The 17,378-nt window shown below is 39.4% G+C and overlaps 1 protein-coding gene across 1 annotated transcript in view; it reads right to left on the reverse strand.

Moving 5' to 3' along the window:
• Positions 1-2,377: 2,377 nt before the first annotated feature.
• The window catches only part of sppl3 (signal peptide peptidase 3), a 119,553-nt gene continuing 104,552 nt past the window's right edge, over positions 2,378-17,378 (reverse strand). The window contains exons 8-10 of the mRNA XM_048611378.1: positions 12,234-12,421; positions 10,966-11,075; positions 2,378-4,007 (exon numbers count right to left, since the gene is read on the reverse strand). Coding sequence (XP_048467335.1) covers positions 3,936-4,007; positions 10,966-11,075; positions 12,234-12,421 — 370 coding nt within the window. The 3' untranslated portion in view covers positions 2,378-3,935. The remainder of the gene's footprint in view (positions 4,008-10,965; positions 11,076-12,233; positions 12,422-17,378) is intronic.

Below are 17,378 nucleotides of genomic sequence, written 5' to 3' on the forward strand. Positions count from 1 at the left end.
TAACTGCTGAGCCACTGTGCTACCCCAAGTTATGTCTTGTTCAGAATGATCTTTGATGAAATAGGGAAAAGCTTAAAACCTCCCTGCCAAAGGAATCAAAAGCGTTCCACAGCTCTGCTGAGTACTGATCTGGAACAAAACCAAGATGATTAGGTGAGGGGACCAAATCTAATGACTTCTAGTTTGCGGAGGCCATAAAATGGCTGCAAAAGGATATAAATGGTTGAGTGGGCAACATCATGAGAGTTAGAAAATAACGTGGGGCAATGTAAAATTATCTACTTCAAGAGGAAGTAGAAGACGAAACAGAACATTTTTTTAAACCGAGCCTGAAATGTTGGTATTCAAAAAAAACCCTTGTACACTAATCACAAATTTGGCACACATAGACAAAGCACTTAGGAATACAATTGACATCTCAGCCTTCGTTGCAGACAGTTTGAAGTGCAAAGAGTGAAGATGTTTTATTGCAGCTGAAAAGGGCTTTGGTGAGACCACACCTAACGCAAATGTACAGTTCTCCCCGTTACCCAAAGGGAGTGCAGTGAAGACTCACCGAGCGGAATGGTGGAATAATAGTGCCCCGGCTCAGAAGTCTGGGAAGATAGGTTGGCTATTTCAGTTTGGTAGAGGAAATATTGCTTCATTCAAAAAAAAACTATGAATCTTCAAATTCCCTACCCCATTGAGTTGTGGAGATTCAACTGCTGAATATATTCGAGTTGCAGATTGATAAATGTTTGGATACTAAGGTAAGTAAGAAATTAACAATAATTTGTGATAATCTGGAACTGATATACATCGGTCATGATTATACTCGAGAAGGGGGAGTAGGCTGGGTTTGCCAAATGCCATCCTATTTTCCCAGCTCTGAAAATACCATCAAATGAGAAAGGGTGCAGCACCGAAACTATCAGCCAAATATATTTGTCTCACAGGCTAGATCATGTCTGAAAAAAGCCATTTCTATATGACACTGGAAGTTTGATGAACACCAGTGTTCATTCAGCCAGTCATCTCTTTCAGCGGAAGAATGGAAAAGAAAAAAAGTCAGATGATAACATTAGTTAGTTCCAAACTATAAACTTCATATGATGTGATATTTTCTGCAGCAGCGTGTGGGATTCATGTAAGTGCTGTTTTAAGCTTTTGCTAGGAGTAAGTGAGTGAGAAACTACAGTTTGTGGGGCTTCAGAAAGTTAGGATTTAGAAGGTTTGACCAAAAGCACAAATCCTCCACGCTCTGATAGTGAACAATTTTCACGTATAACCTCAGCATTTCTAAATTTATTTTTAACATGTTTAATGATGAACTAGTTGTATGGACTAAGTGCTGGAATGTTTGAAGGTCATAATATGCTTCATTAAGATTAAGATTGACTTTAAAAACAAAGTGAATTAAAACCTTTCCCACTAAAAACAAACTGGGCCAGGAATTGGAGATGCAGAGATTTTAGCCACATTTCCTCCTATTTCATTGAAATAGCAGCCTTGGACCCCTTGTTACTTTTGCTTAGTGTGTCTTGCTCCCTCCCAACATTTGTCCTTTAACAAAGTTTATAGCCTCACTTCACCAGTATTTCCTACTTTAACTCCATACAATCCTTTTGTCTAATAAATATCTCAAGACACTACATTGAAAGGTTATGCTAAGATAGCTGGTGTGTTTTGGCACGTTATAAATTATTGCCAGCAGGTGGTTAATCTGTGCAACTCATTGCCGTGGAGGCAAAATCATCTGTGTTTTTACAATTGAGATTCTTGATCGGTAAGGGAATCAAGGATTACAGGGAAAAGACAGGAGAAAAGGGTTGGGAAATCGGAGCACTTGACTGGCCTAATGGCCTAATTCTGCTCGCGTCTATGGTGTCACACATGGTATGACTAAAAGCAGTATCATATCTTGAGGGGGGAGGGGTGAGAGAGGAGGAATGCTGCTAGGAGTGTACACAAAATGAAATTGCAAATGCTGGAAGTTTCTGCCTGACTGTTCACACCTCTGAATGGTCATCAAGTGGGTGTGTGCAGTAACCACTTCTCACCAACCAAAGCAACTTAGAAGTATTTTATAATCTGCAGAAAAGTAACTGAAAAAATGTTTCTGCAGTGATTTAGCTTTTTAATCTAATGAAATTCTGCCATATTGAACACAACAAAGGTAACTTTTATGATACATGTTTTTCAGCACAGAGAGGTTTTTAAGGTGAATGTGTTCACATCAACATTCATCAAGCTGATTCCCCCCTGGCAGGACATCAACTTCACAAATCGATGCAATCCCAAAAAAATCCATTTTAAAGGATATTTGCAATAAACAAAAATAACCAATTCTAATAAAAAGTAACCTTGCAGAACACTACAAAATAAACCACACAGGTGCACTTAAACTTTTGGTTTTATTTACAAAGGAATCTTGACTGCGCATGTTATGTAGAGATGAAAGATATTGTTCATTTCCAGGGCCAGAAACACACCTGATGTACAAGGATTGTACAGTACTCATTCAGTCCATCTGACTGCTTTGAGCAAAGCCAGAATCTATAAAATGGCTTCATCAACTTGTCTAGTCTACGGCACGATAACATTACACTCAGTTGTTTTCAAGAAAACAATACCATCTTTAAAAAATAATAACCTGACACTCTGGGTGTATGTTTAGGAGAACATGTCGGGGGCTGGGGACAGGAAGAAGTGGGCATGGAAGAAGAATTTGAAGCATTGTTTGTATTAATTTGTTTTGGTTCCAGGCCTTGCACTCTATTAGGAAATCTCTGGGCTTGAAGACTACAGTTGCCATCTTGTTCACACAATGATGACGGGAATTCTAGAGGCACGCAAACCTTCGGTTTGATTCACGTTCTATTGTATATTAAATTGCTGCTACCACAGCAGCCAAAGTCAATGTCTACCAGAAAAAGTTCTGTGAACTGAATACAAACCCAAGGTACAAAACAGATACTGCTTGTAAACTTGGACAAGATTACACTTATCAACATATGTAGAGCTAACAATGCACATTTAAACAAATGTATACAAAAAAGAAATATTTACAAGGATACACCACTACAATCAAGAGGGTTTAGATAACGAGTACCGCTATGATACATGCATTAGCTAAATTAATCAAACCAAGAAAAGAAATGGGGAAAACCATAAAAAGTTAACTTTTTTGCTACACCAATCATAATTGTGCAAGATCAACTGGGGTCATGAACACAGGTACAAGTGCAAACTACAATTACGTGTTTAAAGTCACATATTATGGTAAAAGAGCATCTTGGAACAGGGAACAGTGGGTCTTATACTGAAGCAATATTTAATGCTATACATGCTAAAATTTACAACAGGCCATTTAAGTACACAACATGATTCATCTTGGCGTCTTTACCTTTCTGGATCATTGCAACAAAACATCAGATGTAAAGTTAATTACAGCATAGATTTTACTGCATACCCAACTTGTGTCTGTGGGGGGAGGGGAGGAAATAGGAGTCACCGCACAGATAATTACGGAATTCAAGATATGTCGCTGCCTTGTCTTCTTCTTCAGGCTAAAGTTCAAGACAAACCAAACGGTCGTTGACTTGGTGCTGGTCCCTTTAAACAGGCTTCTTCAAGTTGCGTCTTCTATATGGCAGCTGTATGTACAAGATTAGTTTTGACATCTTGTCATTAAAAAGGTGGACTTCTTGTTCCTTTTTCATTTGTAATATACATGGTAGGGCGTGTGTCTGTTGCTAATCCAAAGACTGCAAATGGGTTGGATTAATTGTACAAGGTCTGCATTCCATAAAAGGAAAAGAAAATTCCTCCACAACCATTTTTGTTAACAATTTAAGCACCGATCTTGCTTGATGAGAAGAATGAAACCACATGACACAAATCTTCTGGTGCCCACCATATGTCATTCCTGCTCTTAGCTGCACTTCATCCTATCATACTTCCAGGAATCGAGAACTGTTTGCCTTGGAGTGGAATGGCTCTGACCACATACGCCGTAAATCACCCTGAGGAAACAAACACTACATGACACAAATGATAGTGACTACCCAAATAATAATGTGCATTTAAAAATGCCTTTAATGTGAAAATATGTACCAAGATACTTAGGAAGGTTGGCAAACAAAATTTAACAGCAAACCACACAAGCAAATGTTGGTGAAAGATAGGATTATTTTACAAGAGCATTCCAAAATAATACAACATCTCAATCCCACCATCAACAAAAACAAGCTTTCGTTCAGCCTGTGCTCAAAAGAAACCAATGGATTCCTAGCAGGTGCTTCTAAGAAGTGGATATTAATGCATTTTATGTTGCCTTTATATTGTGAAATGTTTCAAGGACCATCCAGTAATACAATCTGGATATCTGTCTTTCCGAACACACAACAGTCTCTCACTTGTGAGTTTGTAAATCTGCTTTTCTGCTTCATCAATATAGCTGACTGCAGACAAATGTAACTCTTTCACTTTTTCATACAAATAATCTTAGCATCTTAAACCCTGAAAGCATGAATCTATGATTTTGCATCAGGTCGGATTAAAGTAAAAGCAAGGAATTTGTCTCACACATTTGATCTGTGACTACATTAACGGCAAACAGCATGCACACCCATAGATGGTATAGGACACAAAATACAAAACTGTAAGAGTGCTGTGTGGTGCTTTCCCAAAACCGATTATCGCATTGTCTCTACAGCAGGTCAGCAAACAAACCCCATACTGTTAATACCGTAATCTTTCTATGACGACCTTTGCTCCATCAAGATCATGCATTAACAGTGGGAAGACCCAAGTCACTATTTACAATCCTATCGTAAATTGTGTTTCCACTGAAATAGTCTCTGTCCCTCTTCTAGCTCTCTATCAGGTTGAATCAGACCATGCAGACCAATTAGCCAGGCTTAAAACCAAGACAATCACCAAAACTTTAAAGTTTTTGAGAAGATTTGCAGCTTGGGTTGTGGATGAGGTTGTATAGACTCACTCGCCAAGCCAGTGCGTTTGGTTGCAAACGTTTTGTCACCCTGCGAGGTAACATAGTCAGTTCGTCTCTGGTGAAGTGCTCTGTCCTGCTTGTTATTTACAGGTCTCAGTTTGCTGGGGTGGTTGGTATTACTTCCGGTTCTGTTTTATAGTGTCTTGTATATCAGTTCCAGTTCAACGTTTGTTGATGGAGTTCCAGTTAGAATACCAGGCCTTGCATGGTATTTTGTATATTACGTTAGTTTTATTGGTTGTGGGTATGGGATCCTTTACATTTGTCAGTAGCTGTTGGTCTGTGGCCTACTCTGGTACCTAGGGGTCTGAGTAGGCTTGTGGTTATCTCTGATACGTCTCTGATGTACGGTAGGGTGACTGGTGTGATTGGCCGTGTTGTCTCTTCTTGTTGTGGTCTGTGACAGAGGTAATGGCGGATTGTGCTTTTTGGGTATCCATTCCTTTTAAAGACTCTGTATAAATGCTCCTGTTCTGCTTTGCACAATCCCAGGTTGCTGCAGTGTGTTGTGGCTTGTTTGAATAATGTCCTGATGCAGCTCTGTTTATGGGTGTTGGGGTGGTTGCTTATACAGAACGTAAACAAAAAGACCACACATACGGACCAGATACTTAATTACACTGTCAACCACCCTAACACCCATAAACACAGCTGCATCAGGACATTATTCAACCAAGACACAATACACTGCAGCAACCTGGGATTGTGCAAAGCAGAACAGGAGCATTTATACAGAGTCTTTAAAAGGAATGGATACCCAAAAAGCACAATCCTCCGTTACCTCTGTGACAGACCACAACAAGACGACAACATGGCCAGACACACCAGTCACCCTACTGTACATCAGAGACATATCAGAGATGACCACAAAACTACTCGGACCCCTAGGTATCAGAGTAACCCCCAAACCAACAACCACCCTGCAACAGCTACTGACTAATGTAAAGGATCCCATACCCACAACCAATAAAACTAACGTAATATACAAAATACCATGCAAGGACTGTGAGAAACATTACATAGGCCAAACTGGAAGAAAACTGACAATAAGGACACACTAACACCAACTAGCCACCAAGAGACATGACCAATTCTCACTGGTCTCAATGCACACGGACAAAGGAGGACACAAATTTGACTGGGACAACACATCCATAATAGCACGAGCCAAACAGAGACATGCCAGGGAATTCCTGGAGGCCTGGTATTCCAACCGGAACTCCATCAACAAACATTGAACTGGACCCGATATACAAACCACTGAGAAACAGAACCAGAAGTAATACCAACCACCCCAGCAAACCGAGGCATATAAATAACAAGTGGGACAGAACACCGATGCTTCACTGGAGGCGCACTGACGATGTTACCTAGCAGGGTGACAAAACGTCTGCAACTAAACACACCGGCTCAGCGAGCAAGTCTACAACCTCAATCACCAAAACTACTGACATCCACTTCCATTATTCCCCACTCATGCCATCTGCACCCTCCAGCCAAAAAACAGCTTATTACACACTACTGTCACTACATGACTGATTTTATTGTGTCCTTCTATCCTTCACCCTCCAAGACACCAATGCACACAAACTCCTGTTACCCAAATACTGTCCTGCTCATTTACGACATCAGATATCATTCACCTACTCTAATACTCTTTCCATCAATTCACAAATAAAACATTTCAGTTCTCAACTGAGAACTTTTCTATAGCCATGTCAAAACCCATTGTTGCAACCTACTCCAGTGTGGCTTAATTGTACATTTAGTCTACAGTATTGGCCTTCTGTGCGCTCCTTTCATGCCCTCCAGTGCTGGTGTACTCTAACTCTCTCAATCTAGGTTTCTTCTTAGTTTCTCTTTGGCTTTAAGATCGCTTAAGAAAGAGCTTGCATTGATATCTGCCTTCAGAACATCCCAAAGTGCTCCACAGCTAATAATGTAAAGTTGAAGTTCATTTGGACAGGACAACAGCAAAGAAATAGATGACTGGGTAATCTGATTTGGTGGTCTTGGTTGAGAGAGAGTATGCAGAGAAATCTTGCGTGGGGTTTTTAATAGTTGTAGGAGATGACACAGGCTCCCAATTTGAAGTCTCATAAAAAAGACTGCACCTGTCTCAGTAATGTAGATTATACAGTCAATTCTTGAACGAAGTGCATCAGATCCTGAATGCTGACAAGATGGACATGGAAAAGGATGTTTCCCCTTGTAGTCAAGTCCAGGGCTAAAAAGGTGCTGAAATTTGAGGTCCCACGTTTTGGACAAGGATGAGTAGAAATATTCTTTCTGAGAGCTGAGCAATTTTGTAGCTCTGTGCCTCAGAAGCCAGTGGAGGCGATAGGGTCACTAAATATTGTAAAGCAGAGATGGAGAGATTTGTGCTAGACAAGGGGATGAAAGATTAGCACAGTGGATGGGAATGTGGAATTTGAAATAAGCACATCAGCCATGAATTTACTGAATGACAGGTCCATCTACTCTGCTCCTATTTTGTATATGACGACTCTGGAGTAGGTTTGCCACAAAACGGAGCAAGAATCATTCTGCACCTGCTTATTTTGAATTGATCTGATCTTACTATGATTCATGTACAAGTACTGGTGTACAGGAATTCCCAGACATTTCAGTGCAAAACCTCACCAGAAAAATACATTTAAAAGTACCTCTGTCACTAGGTTCACTGTCATTGCTGCTTCTCCAGTCTGGCTGGATAGCTTTGTACTCTGTACACCCGGTCTATCCTTCTTCAGTCATTAAAAGCTCTTTCAAAACATGGGTGACCCTTTGAAGTGGGGATGATTTCTGACTTGCCTTAATTGTTAAATTACTGATACGACTGTGTATAGTAATCTGCTTCCTAACATTCTCACTGAGGCAAAAATGTGCCAGAGAGCGTAGCTATTAAATACAAGTCCCCTTCATTAATCCACTGCATTCAAAAAAGGAAAAGGAGCTCAAGATATTCATGGCAGAATTATACTATTAAAAACAAGTACTCTCCCAGGCTGAGCAGCAGTATAGCTTATAAAACATGCCAAACAATGGAAGCAAACAAGGGACAGATCTTCCTAACCCATCAGAACTCATGCTCCTTTTCCTGGTGTAAACAACTGCAGCTAACCTCATTTTCGCACACCAAGGGTAATAAAATTAAAATGCACATGATGATTCTGATCACCTACAATTTCCCTTTCCACTTGCTGAAATCAATTCAACAAAACTTTAAAATATATTGCATATCAAGGCATCATTCCAACAGAAGTAACAGCTATGGGATGCTACCTGACAACTGTAGGGCCTGAATGGCATCAGCCTATTCTGAAAACATAGCTGTCAATTATAACTTGTGCGTTATAAGACCTTTAACGTAGTAAAACACTCCAAGGTGCTTCACGAGTGTTACAGTACAAAACCTGAAAGCCGCCACACAAGACAGATGGCCAAAAGCTTTGTCAAAGAGGGCTGTTATAATTTACTACTTAAAAGAAGAGAGCAGCTGTGAGGCAGCTGGGTTTAAAGGGGGGAGGATCCCAGACCTAGACCCAAATCCAAATGTACAGACGTGAACGGAGAGCATTTAAGACTGGGATACTGAGGAGCGCAGAATTAGAGAAGTACAAATATTCTTGAGAGTTGTAGCTGGAGGTAATTACAGAGATGGTGAGTGTCAAGGCCATTAAGGATTTTAAAAAGTGTGGCAGAACTACCTGAAAAGTCAGAAACTAGAGTCCAAATGGCCGAATTCTGAAATTCTAATGCAATAAATTTATAACCTCAGGTAGCTCAGGAAATAGGGCTGGTTAGCAGATAGTATTCCCCCTAATTTTTTTTGTTTAAACCAGCGATACGGGCCTCTGAAGCTGGCGCCTGGCAGTAACTTTTGGAACTGGATGTCAATGCCACGATTGGCATGCCAACACTCATCACCATGCGTCAACATCAGAGTGGCTGTGTACATGTGCAGCGCACGGGGAGCAGGAGTAGCAGGAACTGAAAACAATGGCTTCAGTCTTCTCAACATGTAAGTGCAAGAAATTTCTGCTCACTCAATACTGGATGTTGGATAAGCAATCTAATAGTCAGCAACAGTGAAGGAGCTGAATGAGGTGATGAGATAGAGCTGGGTGTTAAGAATGTAACCTAGTGAAGGCATTCCCACCCATGTGGAAAGCTGTTGGGGGGATGATGATGATGGTGGCTGTCAATCATGTCAAAAGTTGCAGGTAGAGTGAGAAAGAATGAAAAGGAATAATTTACAGGGAGTGGGATTAATTAGACAGCTCTTTAGAAGATGGTTGAATGGCCTTTCTGTGCTCTATTGCTCCATACTTCTATGAGCACGCCTTGGCATGCACATAATTTGCTAACTGTTTATAAGCAAAGTCTTAATGTTTATTCTCCACAGTGTGTGTTATATAGCACATATCTAACTGCAATCAACTGAGAGTATGCTAAACCACTTAGTGGAAAAAATATGAGATTGCACAAGAAAAACAATGACCCAAATTTACTTACTAATAAAATTGTTCAGAAGCTAAAGATAGGAAGGATGCTCCTTTACATCAAGCAGGTTCTTTATTAGCCTTTGAAAGTGCATTTGAACATTGAGATAAATCAACTGGAAAACAGAGACTTCCTGTGATGAGATATCGTGGCAAATCTTACACATTTTATGGATCCAGATTAGATGCCCTTACCAGAACTTAAAACAATTCAGGAACTGTCTGTTTTTGTTCCATTTAAAATTAGGGGTTGGTCTTTTAGGACAGAAATGAGAATTTATTTTCTGAGGGTTGTGCAACTTTTGAAAACTCTGCCTCAGAAAGCTGGGGAGGTGGAGTTGTTGAATATTTTAAAGACATAGGTGGACTGCATCTTGTTTCCTTTGGCAGGGGAATTGCGTTATCAGCATTAGACGGAATTGGAAATACAAAAAGATTGGCCATGATTTTACTGAATGGTGGAGTACGCTCAAAGGACCGAATGGTCTATTTGTGCTCCTACTTTCTACGTCAATCTAGTTAATCACTTTGAAGAAAGTCCAGCAGAATGCTCTAGTTATACAAGGCACTGGGAAACTATATCTGGAGTACTTATAGAAGGATGGAAGTGTATTGGAAGCAGTTCAGAGAAGGTTTGCAAGTCAGATATCTGGAATGGGGTCGGTTGACTAATGAGGAAAGATTGGACAGGCTATTCTTTTATCCACTGAAATTTGGAAGAGTAAGAGGTGACGATCGAAACACAAGATCCTGAGGGTCTCAGGAGATTGGATGTGGACAGGATGTTTCGTTTTTAAGAGTCTAGAACAGATAATCATGTAAAAATACAAGGTCATCCATGTAAGACAGAGACGAAGAATTCTCTCTCAGGAAGTCGTAAGGTTTTGGAAATTTCTTCCTCAAAAGGCATTGGAATCAGTGTCTACGTATTATTTTATGGCAGAAGCAGATAGATTCTTGGTAAGTAAAGGGGTGAAAGGTAATTGGGAGGTAGGCTGGAATATGGAATGATCAGATTATCCATTATCCTACCAAACAGTACAGCAGGCTATAGGAGCCGAATAGCGTACTCCTGCTCCCAATTTGAGAGAACCAACCTGGTTTCTGTAGGAAAGTCATCTTTATTTTGTCCTGCAACCCTTCTTGAACACAAGGCCAAACATTTACCACATTTTCCCAATGATTTGGAATTTTGAGGGAAATTGGATTAAACTATGGTTCAATCAGGCCTTGATAATTTAAATAAAGTTGTAAAATAAACACAGCTGCATAAAAAGGGGAACATGCAGCCGGAAGAACTGACAATGCAAGAGTAGCAATGCCAGATGAAATTGGATGAAGATTTAGCAAAACCTATTGAGGATGCAGAGAAGGCAAAAGTAACAAACAAGATTAAAGTAAACAGCTGAACAAATAATTCCAGCAGATTGACGGTTTATTTGGTTTTGATATTCTACTCACCTTTAAATAAGCCATGGTGAGCAGTGGTAGCAGTGTAAATGGAACGAGGTACAAGAGTGCAGGCTGAGCAGCCCGGTGAATTCTGGATGCTACAGTGGCTGTCAGAAGACCTAAATGAAGAGTCAGATTATCAGAAAAAGACAAATACCAAAATGGACAGATCAACATGACTCCATAATTTATTAAAAATACATTTATATAGCTATGCCTCATTTAGCAGTCTTGGTGTTCAGAAGAAACATTTAAATCCATAAAGCTTATGCTGCTAGTTGTAACTTTTACATTAAAAATCTATTGGCTGCCTTGAACAAAAATCCTCTTAGTTACTCTTAATGACTAAGGACTGTCTAAATTTATCTCTTACTCACTGCTCCCCTGCTTGCCTCAGACATCACTTCTTCCCCACTGTCCCCTCATGCTGCTTCTCTCCCAGTCCCCCTTGGCATTGCTTCCCTTTCCGATCTACTCACTCCCCACTTCTTTTGATTTGACTTTCTACATACACAAGGTTCAGGGCAGAGTGGCAAAAGTGAGGGAAGCAACAGCAAGTAGTAGAGGTGGTGGAAGTAGTGAGAAGCATTTTGTTTTAAAAGAATACAGGCGAATGTTCAGTAACTACACTAGAACAAAAATAATTAGCAGTGTTTGGAGGAGGAACATCCTTAATTAACCAACTGTGCGACAAAGAAAACAGGTTTTATACGGTGAATACTTCTACAATGCAGTATTGTACTACTGTGGAAGAAAGAAAGTAACATTGCCCTTAGATAATTCCGTAATGCAGTGATATCCATTAACGTCTTAGGGTGCAGCTTGAAACCATAAGCAAGTGACTCAAAAATCTCAATTAAAAGCTCCTTTAAGCAAGTGATGCAGAGCAGCAAAAGACCGTAGAGTCTTTTCAGAGGTCAGCTATAACCAGGAAAAAGCAATGCAAGTCATGTTAACTTGTTTAAACAGAAAGGAATAGGTAGATTTCTATGCCCTAAAAACATCAAGGTATATGAAGAGGGAGTGTTATGGCATTAAGATACAGGATTAGCCTCATCATACTGAATGATGGACGAAATGGTCTATTCTTGATCATATTTCCTAAATTTCTACAATTATCTAGTTAAATAATAAATTTAATACATAAATGAACAATGTAAATTTGAGCATTGTGAACATTGCAAAGAACCCACATTGCTAGTTAAGGTAAAGTGCCTGTGCCGCTGGGAATCAATTTTCAATATTCTTTATTTCTACTGAACTTTACTTCCACTTACCTACAAAGTAACCGATCAAAGTACAATGGAAGTATGACACCTTTTGCATACGACCAGGTATATTGGGTGGAATAGCCTCACTGTTAGAAACTTTCTTATAGTTGTCATATCGAAGCACAAAGCATAACAGAAGTCCTGGCATGACGATATCTCCAATTCCTAGCATTGAAAAGTGGGTGCCTGTTGAACTGCACAAAACAAAAAAGGTAGACTGTATTCAGTACCTTGTAATTTTTCCACACAAAAGTTTCACTTTGCATTTTTCACCTACTTTGGCAATAATAAACCTTAAGGCCATGGGATTTTTAATATTTTATTCAAAGCACCATATTTGCAACCTCTAAAGCTGTACAAATTTGAATTAAATGGAATTGGTTTTAAGCAAAAAAAAAACCGTTAATTAACATGTCAAAGGCTTAAACAATATTATCCTACAGCAATTAATGCCTTAAATGTGATTTGGATTTGTGCACAAGGCAGCAAATATAACATGGTCTGAAGAGAATCAACAGGAACCACATAACATACATGTAACCATTCAGTTAAGTGTGCTATTTGACCTACATTCACCAGGCCTCACGAAGGTGCAAACATATGCTCATCAGAAAGTTTTGAAACAAGTAAGGTGATTGAAATAATACTCTGACTTGCAACTTTCTAAATTATACCTCTAATTTTAAATTTTTAATAGACAAAAATACTGCAAATTTGGAAATAAAATTCACTTCAACTAGATTCATTCTTCAAAAATACCCTTAAACAATGCTGGAAAAGATACAGGGAGTCTGCTGACGGTCACTAGTTTCAAGACGAGACAGCAGTCAACATTTGTTGACAGAAATGTCTGCTAGAAACTGATCACATCAGATTGGTCAGATAACTTTCCAAGTTTTTTGCAAATATGTTTGCGACTTTTAGAGAAGCTACGACAAGTTAGTGATTGCTGCAATCAAATCATAGCACGGTTACGGCACAGAAAGTGATCTTTGTCTGCTCGGTCCAAGTCAGTTGTCTGTAGGAGCAATTCAACTTGTTTCAGTCCTCCTATCCCAATAGCCCTATAAATCATTTGCCACCAGTGAGGCTGCCTTCACCACCCTTTCAGACAATGGATTCAAGATCATAACCAACTGCTGAGTAAAACAAACCATTTTCTTCATGCCATCTTAGATTCTTTCTCCAATCACTTCAAATGTCTCTCTCTTTTGTTTACAGAGCCTTTTGCCAATGAGGGTAGTTTTTTAATCTACTCTAACTGAACCCTTCAGGATGCTAAAGATCGCTATCAAATCTCCTCTCCGTTCTACCTTGCTCCAATCTATCCACGTAACTGAAGTCCCTCATTCCTCAATCATTTTATACACTAAGGACCTAAGGCATGGAGTCCAGAATTGGGCACAATACTCTGTTGTGATTAAATTGAGATATTACAAGCCTTCATCATAACTTCTTTGCTTTGTACGCTATGCCCATACATACAAAGCCCAAGAACCACTGTTCTCTGAAACACCCTGCCATATTCAATAATTTGTGCAAACATACCCCAAAATACCTCAAAAAAACTAAAAGAAGTACGGATGCTGGACATCAGAAACAAAACTGAAATTGCCGAAGGAGGTCCACTCAACCCGAAACACTGACTGATTTCTCTCCGCAGATGTTGCCAGACCTATTGAGTTTTTCTACCAATTTCAGTTTTTGTTCCCAACATACCTGTTTCTATACCTGTACCTACTTCAGAACTCAATTCTTTAGAGTATGGTGCTGCTCCTCTTTCTGCTCACCAAAATGAATCACATTCACCAATGTGTGATTGACCATTTCATTTCGGATTATTGTTTTAAAAAAGGCTCCCGTCACCAAGGTTAAGTTGGCCGGCTGATAGTTGTTGGATTTATCCTTACATTCTTGCTTAGGAATGGGTAAAATACTTGTAACTCTCTAAACTCTGGCATCTCCCCTGTATCTAAGGGAGATTAGAAGATTATGGCCAAGTAGCCCCACATCTTCCACCTTTACTTTTTTCACGAAACTAAAGACTTCCTATATGGTCTTAATGTTCTTAATTTATTTTTAATCACAGCCAGAATTCCCATCCACTTTCCTTTAAGTTAATGTTTAGTCATCTACTTTATCAATCAGCTCCCATTTTACTGTAACATTATCGAGGGAAACGTAGACAAAATACCTCAATTTTGCTTGCTGCTTCCATGTGACCCTTCTTCTGAATCTTAATCAATTCCATCTCTCCTCCTACTATCCACTAATATCTCTTCATTGTTTAGAAGCCTACAATTGGATTCAACTTAGCTGCTGACCTATTCTCTTTGCCTACCTTATTTTCCTTTTTACTTCACCTCTGAAGTTTTCACATTTACTTTGGTTGTTATTGGTACTATCAATCTGATACCTGTCCTATGACCCATTTCTTGGCTCCATCATAGCTCGTGTTAGCCAAAGAGCATGGGAATATACATCAATTATACCCAAACAACTTCCTCTTTAAAGGCTGTATATTTTTCAATTACATTTTTGCTCAATGATCTTAGATTGCAATTTTCCTAAGGCAAACACATTCTCAGCTCACTAAAACAGATAATTCTCCAATTAAGTATTATTACCCCATATAGACTGTTGTTCTTTTTTTCTGTAACTAACCTTCTGGATATTATCATGATTCCCACAAGGTTGCCCTGTAGACATTTGTACCACTTGAAATATCCCCATTCTCCAGAACTAGAACTGGCAAAGACTTCACCCTGGCTGGGCTGCAAACGTGCTGATCAAGAAAGTTGTCCCAACCACCTTTCACACTCCTGCCCTATGGTCTTACATTATTGCTATCCCTGTGTTTATTACAACAATTGAAGTCCTCCAACTATCATAACTTTATTGTCCTTACACCTCTAATTTCTCTACAAAATCACTATATACGGTAATGTTGAGGCAGCTTTATTAAACTATAATTAAAAAAGTTCAGTTTGAGATCCTGTCAGAACATCTTTCCTCCCTCTCTAGCACTAATATTCTCCTTAATTATTGCCACCCAACTTCCTTTCTAACCTTCCCCATCTTTCTTAAAGGCCTTGTATCCAGAAATATTGAGTACCCAGTACTGCCATATTAAAAACTAGATCTGTCATCTCTGCAATTTAATATTCCCATGTAGTTATTTACATCTGCAACTCATCACCCTTATTTAACCACACTTCTCGTGTTCACACACAAGCTTTGTAAGCTTAGATCGCTGTCTTTTCAGTCTGATCCAACTTGCTATGATAGCTGGAACATTATATTGAAATTTTAATAGGCTTTCTTCAGCTTAGCAACACAGTAACTAGTCAACAAGTATTTATCTCCACAATACCGATGGATAAGCAAGATTCTGATCATCAAACAGAGAAATTATTTGTGCTGCTGCATTCAATTCCAAAAAAAGCCATGAATGTATTCTCTCATGTACTCAGTTCCCTGTTTGCTATTTCCACATTATGGCAGTGGGAGGGGGCATTACAAATCCACAGCACTGATGTTACATTCAACAACTACATCTAATTAGTGTCTGAAACATGGTGAAATGTTCCAATGCAATTAATTGGAACATTACCAACACTGCTGTACAAGGAGAAAGTAGGACAGATCACCAGAGGAAAGTTTTAAGAAGCATCTTTAGATTTGTTTGGGAGGAAAGAAGGTGGTAAGACAGAAATTGAAAAGGTTCAATTGGAAATTCCAAGGCCAAGGGCTGAATGCATAGCTATTAATGATGGACCAAAGTTGAGCACAGAAGTACACAGACCAAAACTGGACTTCTGTGGATATTTTAAAATTGTGGCATTGCCTATATGGGAGCCAAAGAATGATAGGTGACTACGACTTGATGCAAGTTTGAATATAGATAACAGAGTTTGAACTGTCTTAAGTTTATGGAGGGTGGAAGATGGGAGTCTAACTTGGAGTGTGTTGCAACAGTCAACCTTAGAGGCAGCAGATGAGCTGAGGCGAGTTGAGTTGATGCTTCAGTGGTGGAGATGGGGAGTCTTGGTGATGACATAAATATGTGGTTGGATCTTTGCGCCAGAGTCAAATACGACTAAAGGATTGAAATGGTCTGGTTCAGCCGCGGACATTTTCCAGAGACTCTGTTAATAGATTCCCAACAGGCCATCATCTTGAATAACAAGTTGCTTGCCTACTTCCAAAAGTAACAGCTATTTCTAAATCAGAAAAAAATCTATTAAAGGATAACAATCAGAAGGATTCACGATAAGGCAATCAAAAGAAAGATGGTCTCAACACTTAGAGTCTGAGCACCTGGGATCACCTCAGTTGTTTCAAGGGACTACCATTGACTTAGCAAATGAATGTGCAGTTGAAGACATGACTGATTATTGACATATCAGCAAAAATCAAGGCTTCTATCATCAGTTAGCTGGAGCTTAGAATTTCTCTTTCTCTCCACATATACCTAGATGCAGAATTTGCAGCTGGAGTAACACAATAGCCAAAAGGTTCCTACAGTTTTTCAGATCTCAGCCTTCCACAGCAGAGATGACAAAGAGCATATTGAACTAGCCTAACCAACTGCAAGCAAACATGAAATATTCACTCACTCAAGTTATACCAGGGAATGTGCAATTACTACTACCACAATTCAGCAGTAAAGCTTAAACTATCATCTTCTGTGTATATTGATTTGCGAAGTAAAGCATACTACTGTATTCCATTCATGTCCAATTTGTAGCACTGTAAAGAACAGGCAAATAATCTTCCCACAGCTCTCATTCATTTGTGTAACTTCAGTGCTCATACAGAAAACAAATTCTTTAAAGAAATAAAACAAATGCCGCGAATGGTGAAAATCTGAAATAAAAACAAAGTGCTGGAGAAACTCAACAGTTCTGGCAACTTACTTCTTCCTATCTTGGCTTTTTTTTCTCTACTTGTTTAACTTTACAAGTGTGAATCTTCTGACAATTTCCAGTTTCCTGGCCCCAGAAGCCTCCTCTTCACCACTGACATGCAATCCCTTGAAATCTCCATACTCCAGCAGGACATTCGGAGGGCTCTCAGCTTCTTCCCTGAACAGAGACTTGAATAGTACCCTTCTGCAACCACCACCCTCTCTGGCTTAGCTAAGCTTGC

This window comes from Rhincodon typus, chromosome 24 (genome assembly GCF_021869965.1).
Source record: "Rhincodon typus isolate 14 chromosome 24, sRhiTyp1.1, whole genome shotgun sequence".
NCBI classification, from domain to species: Eukaryota; Metazoa; Chordata; class Chondrichthyes; order Orectolobiformes; family Rhincodontidae; genus Rhincodon; species Rhincodon typus.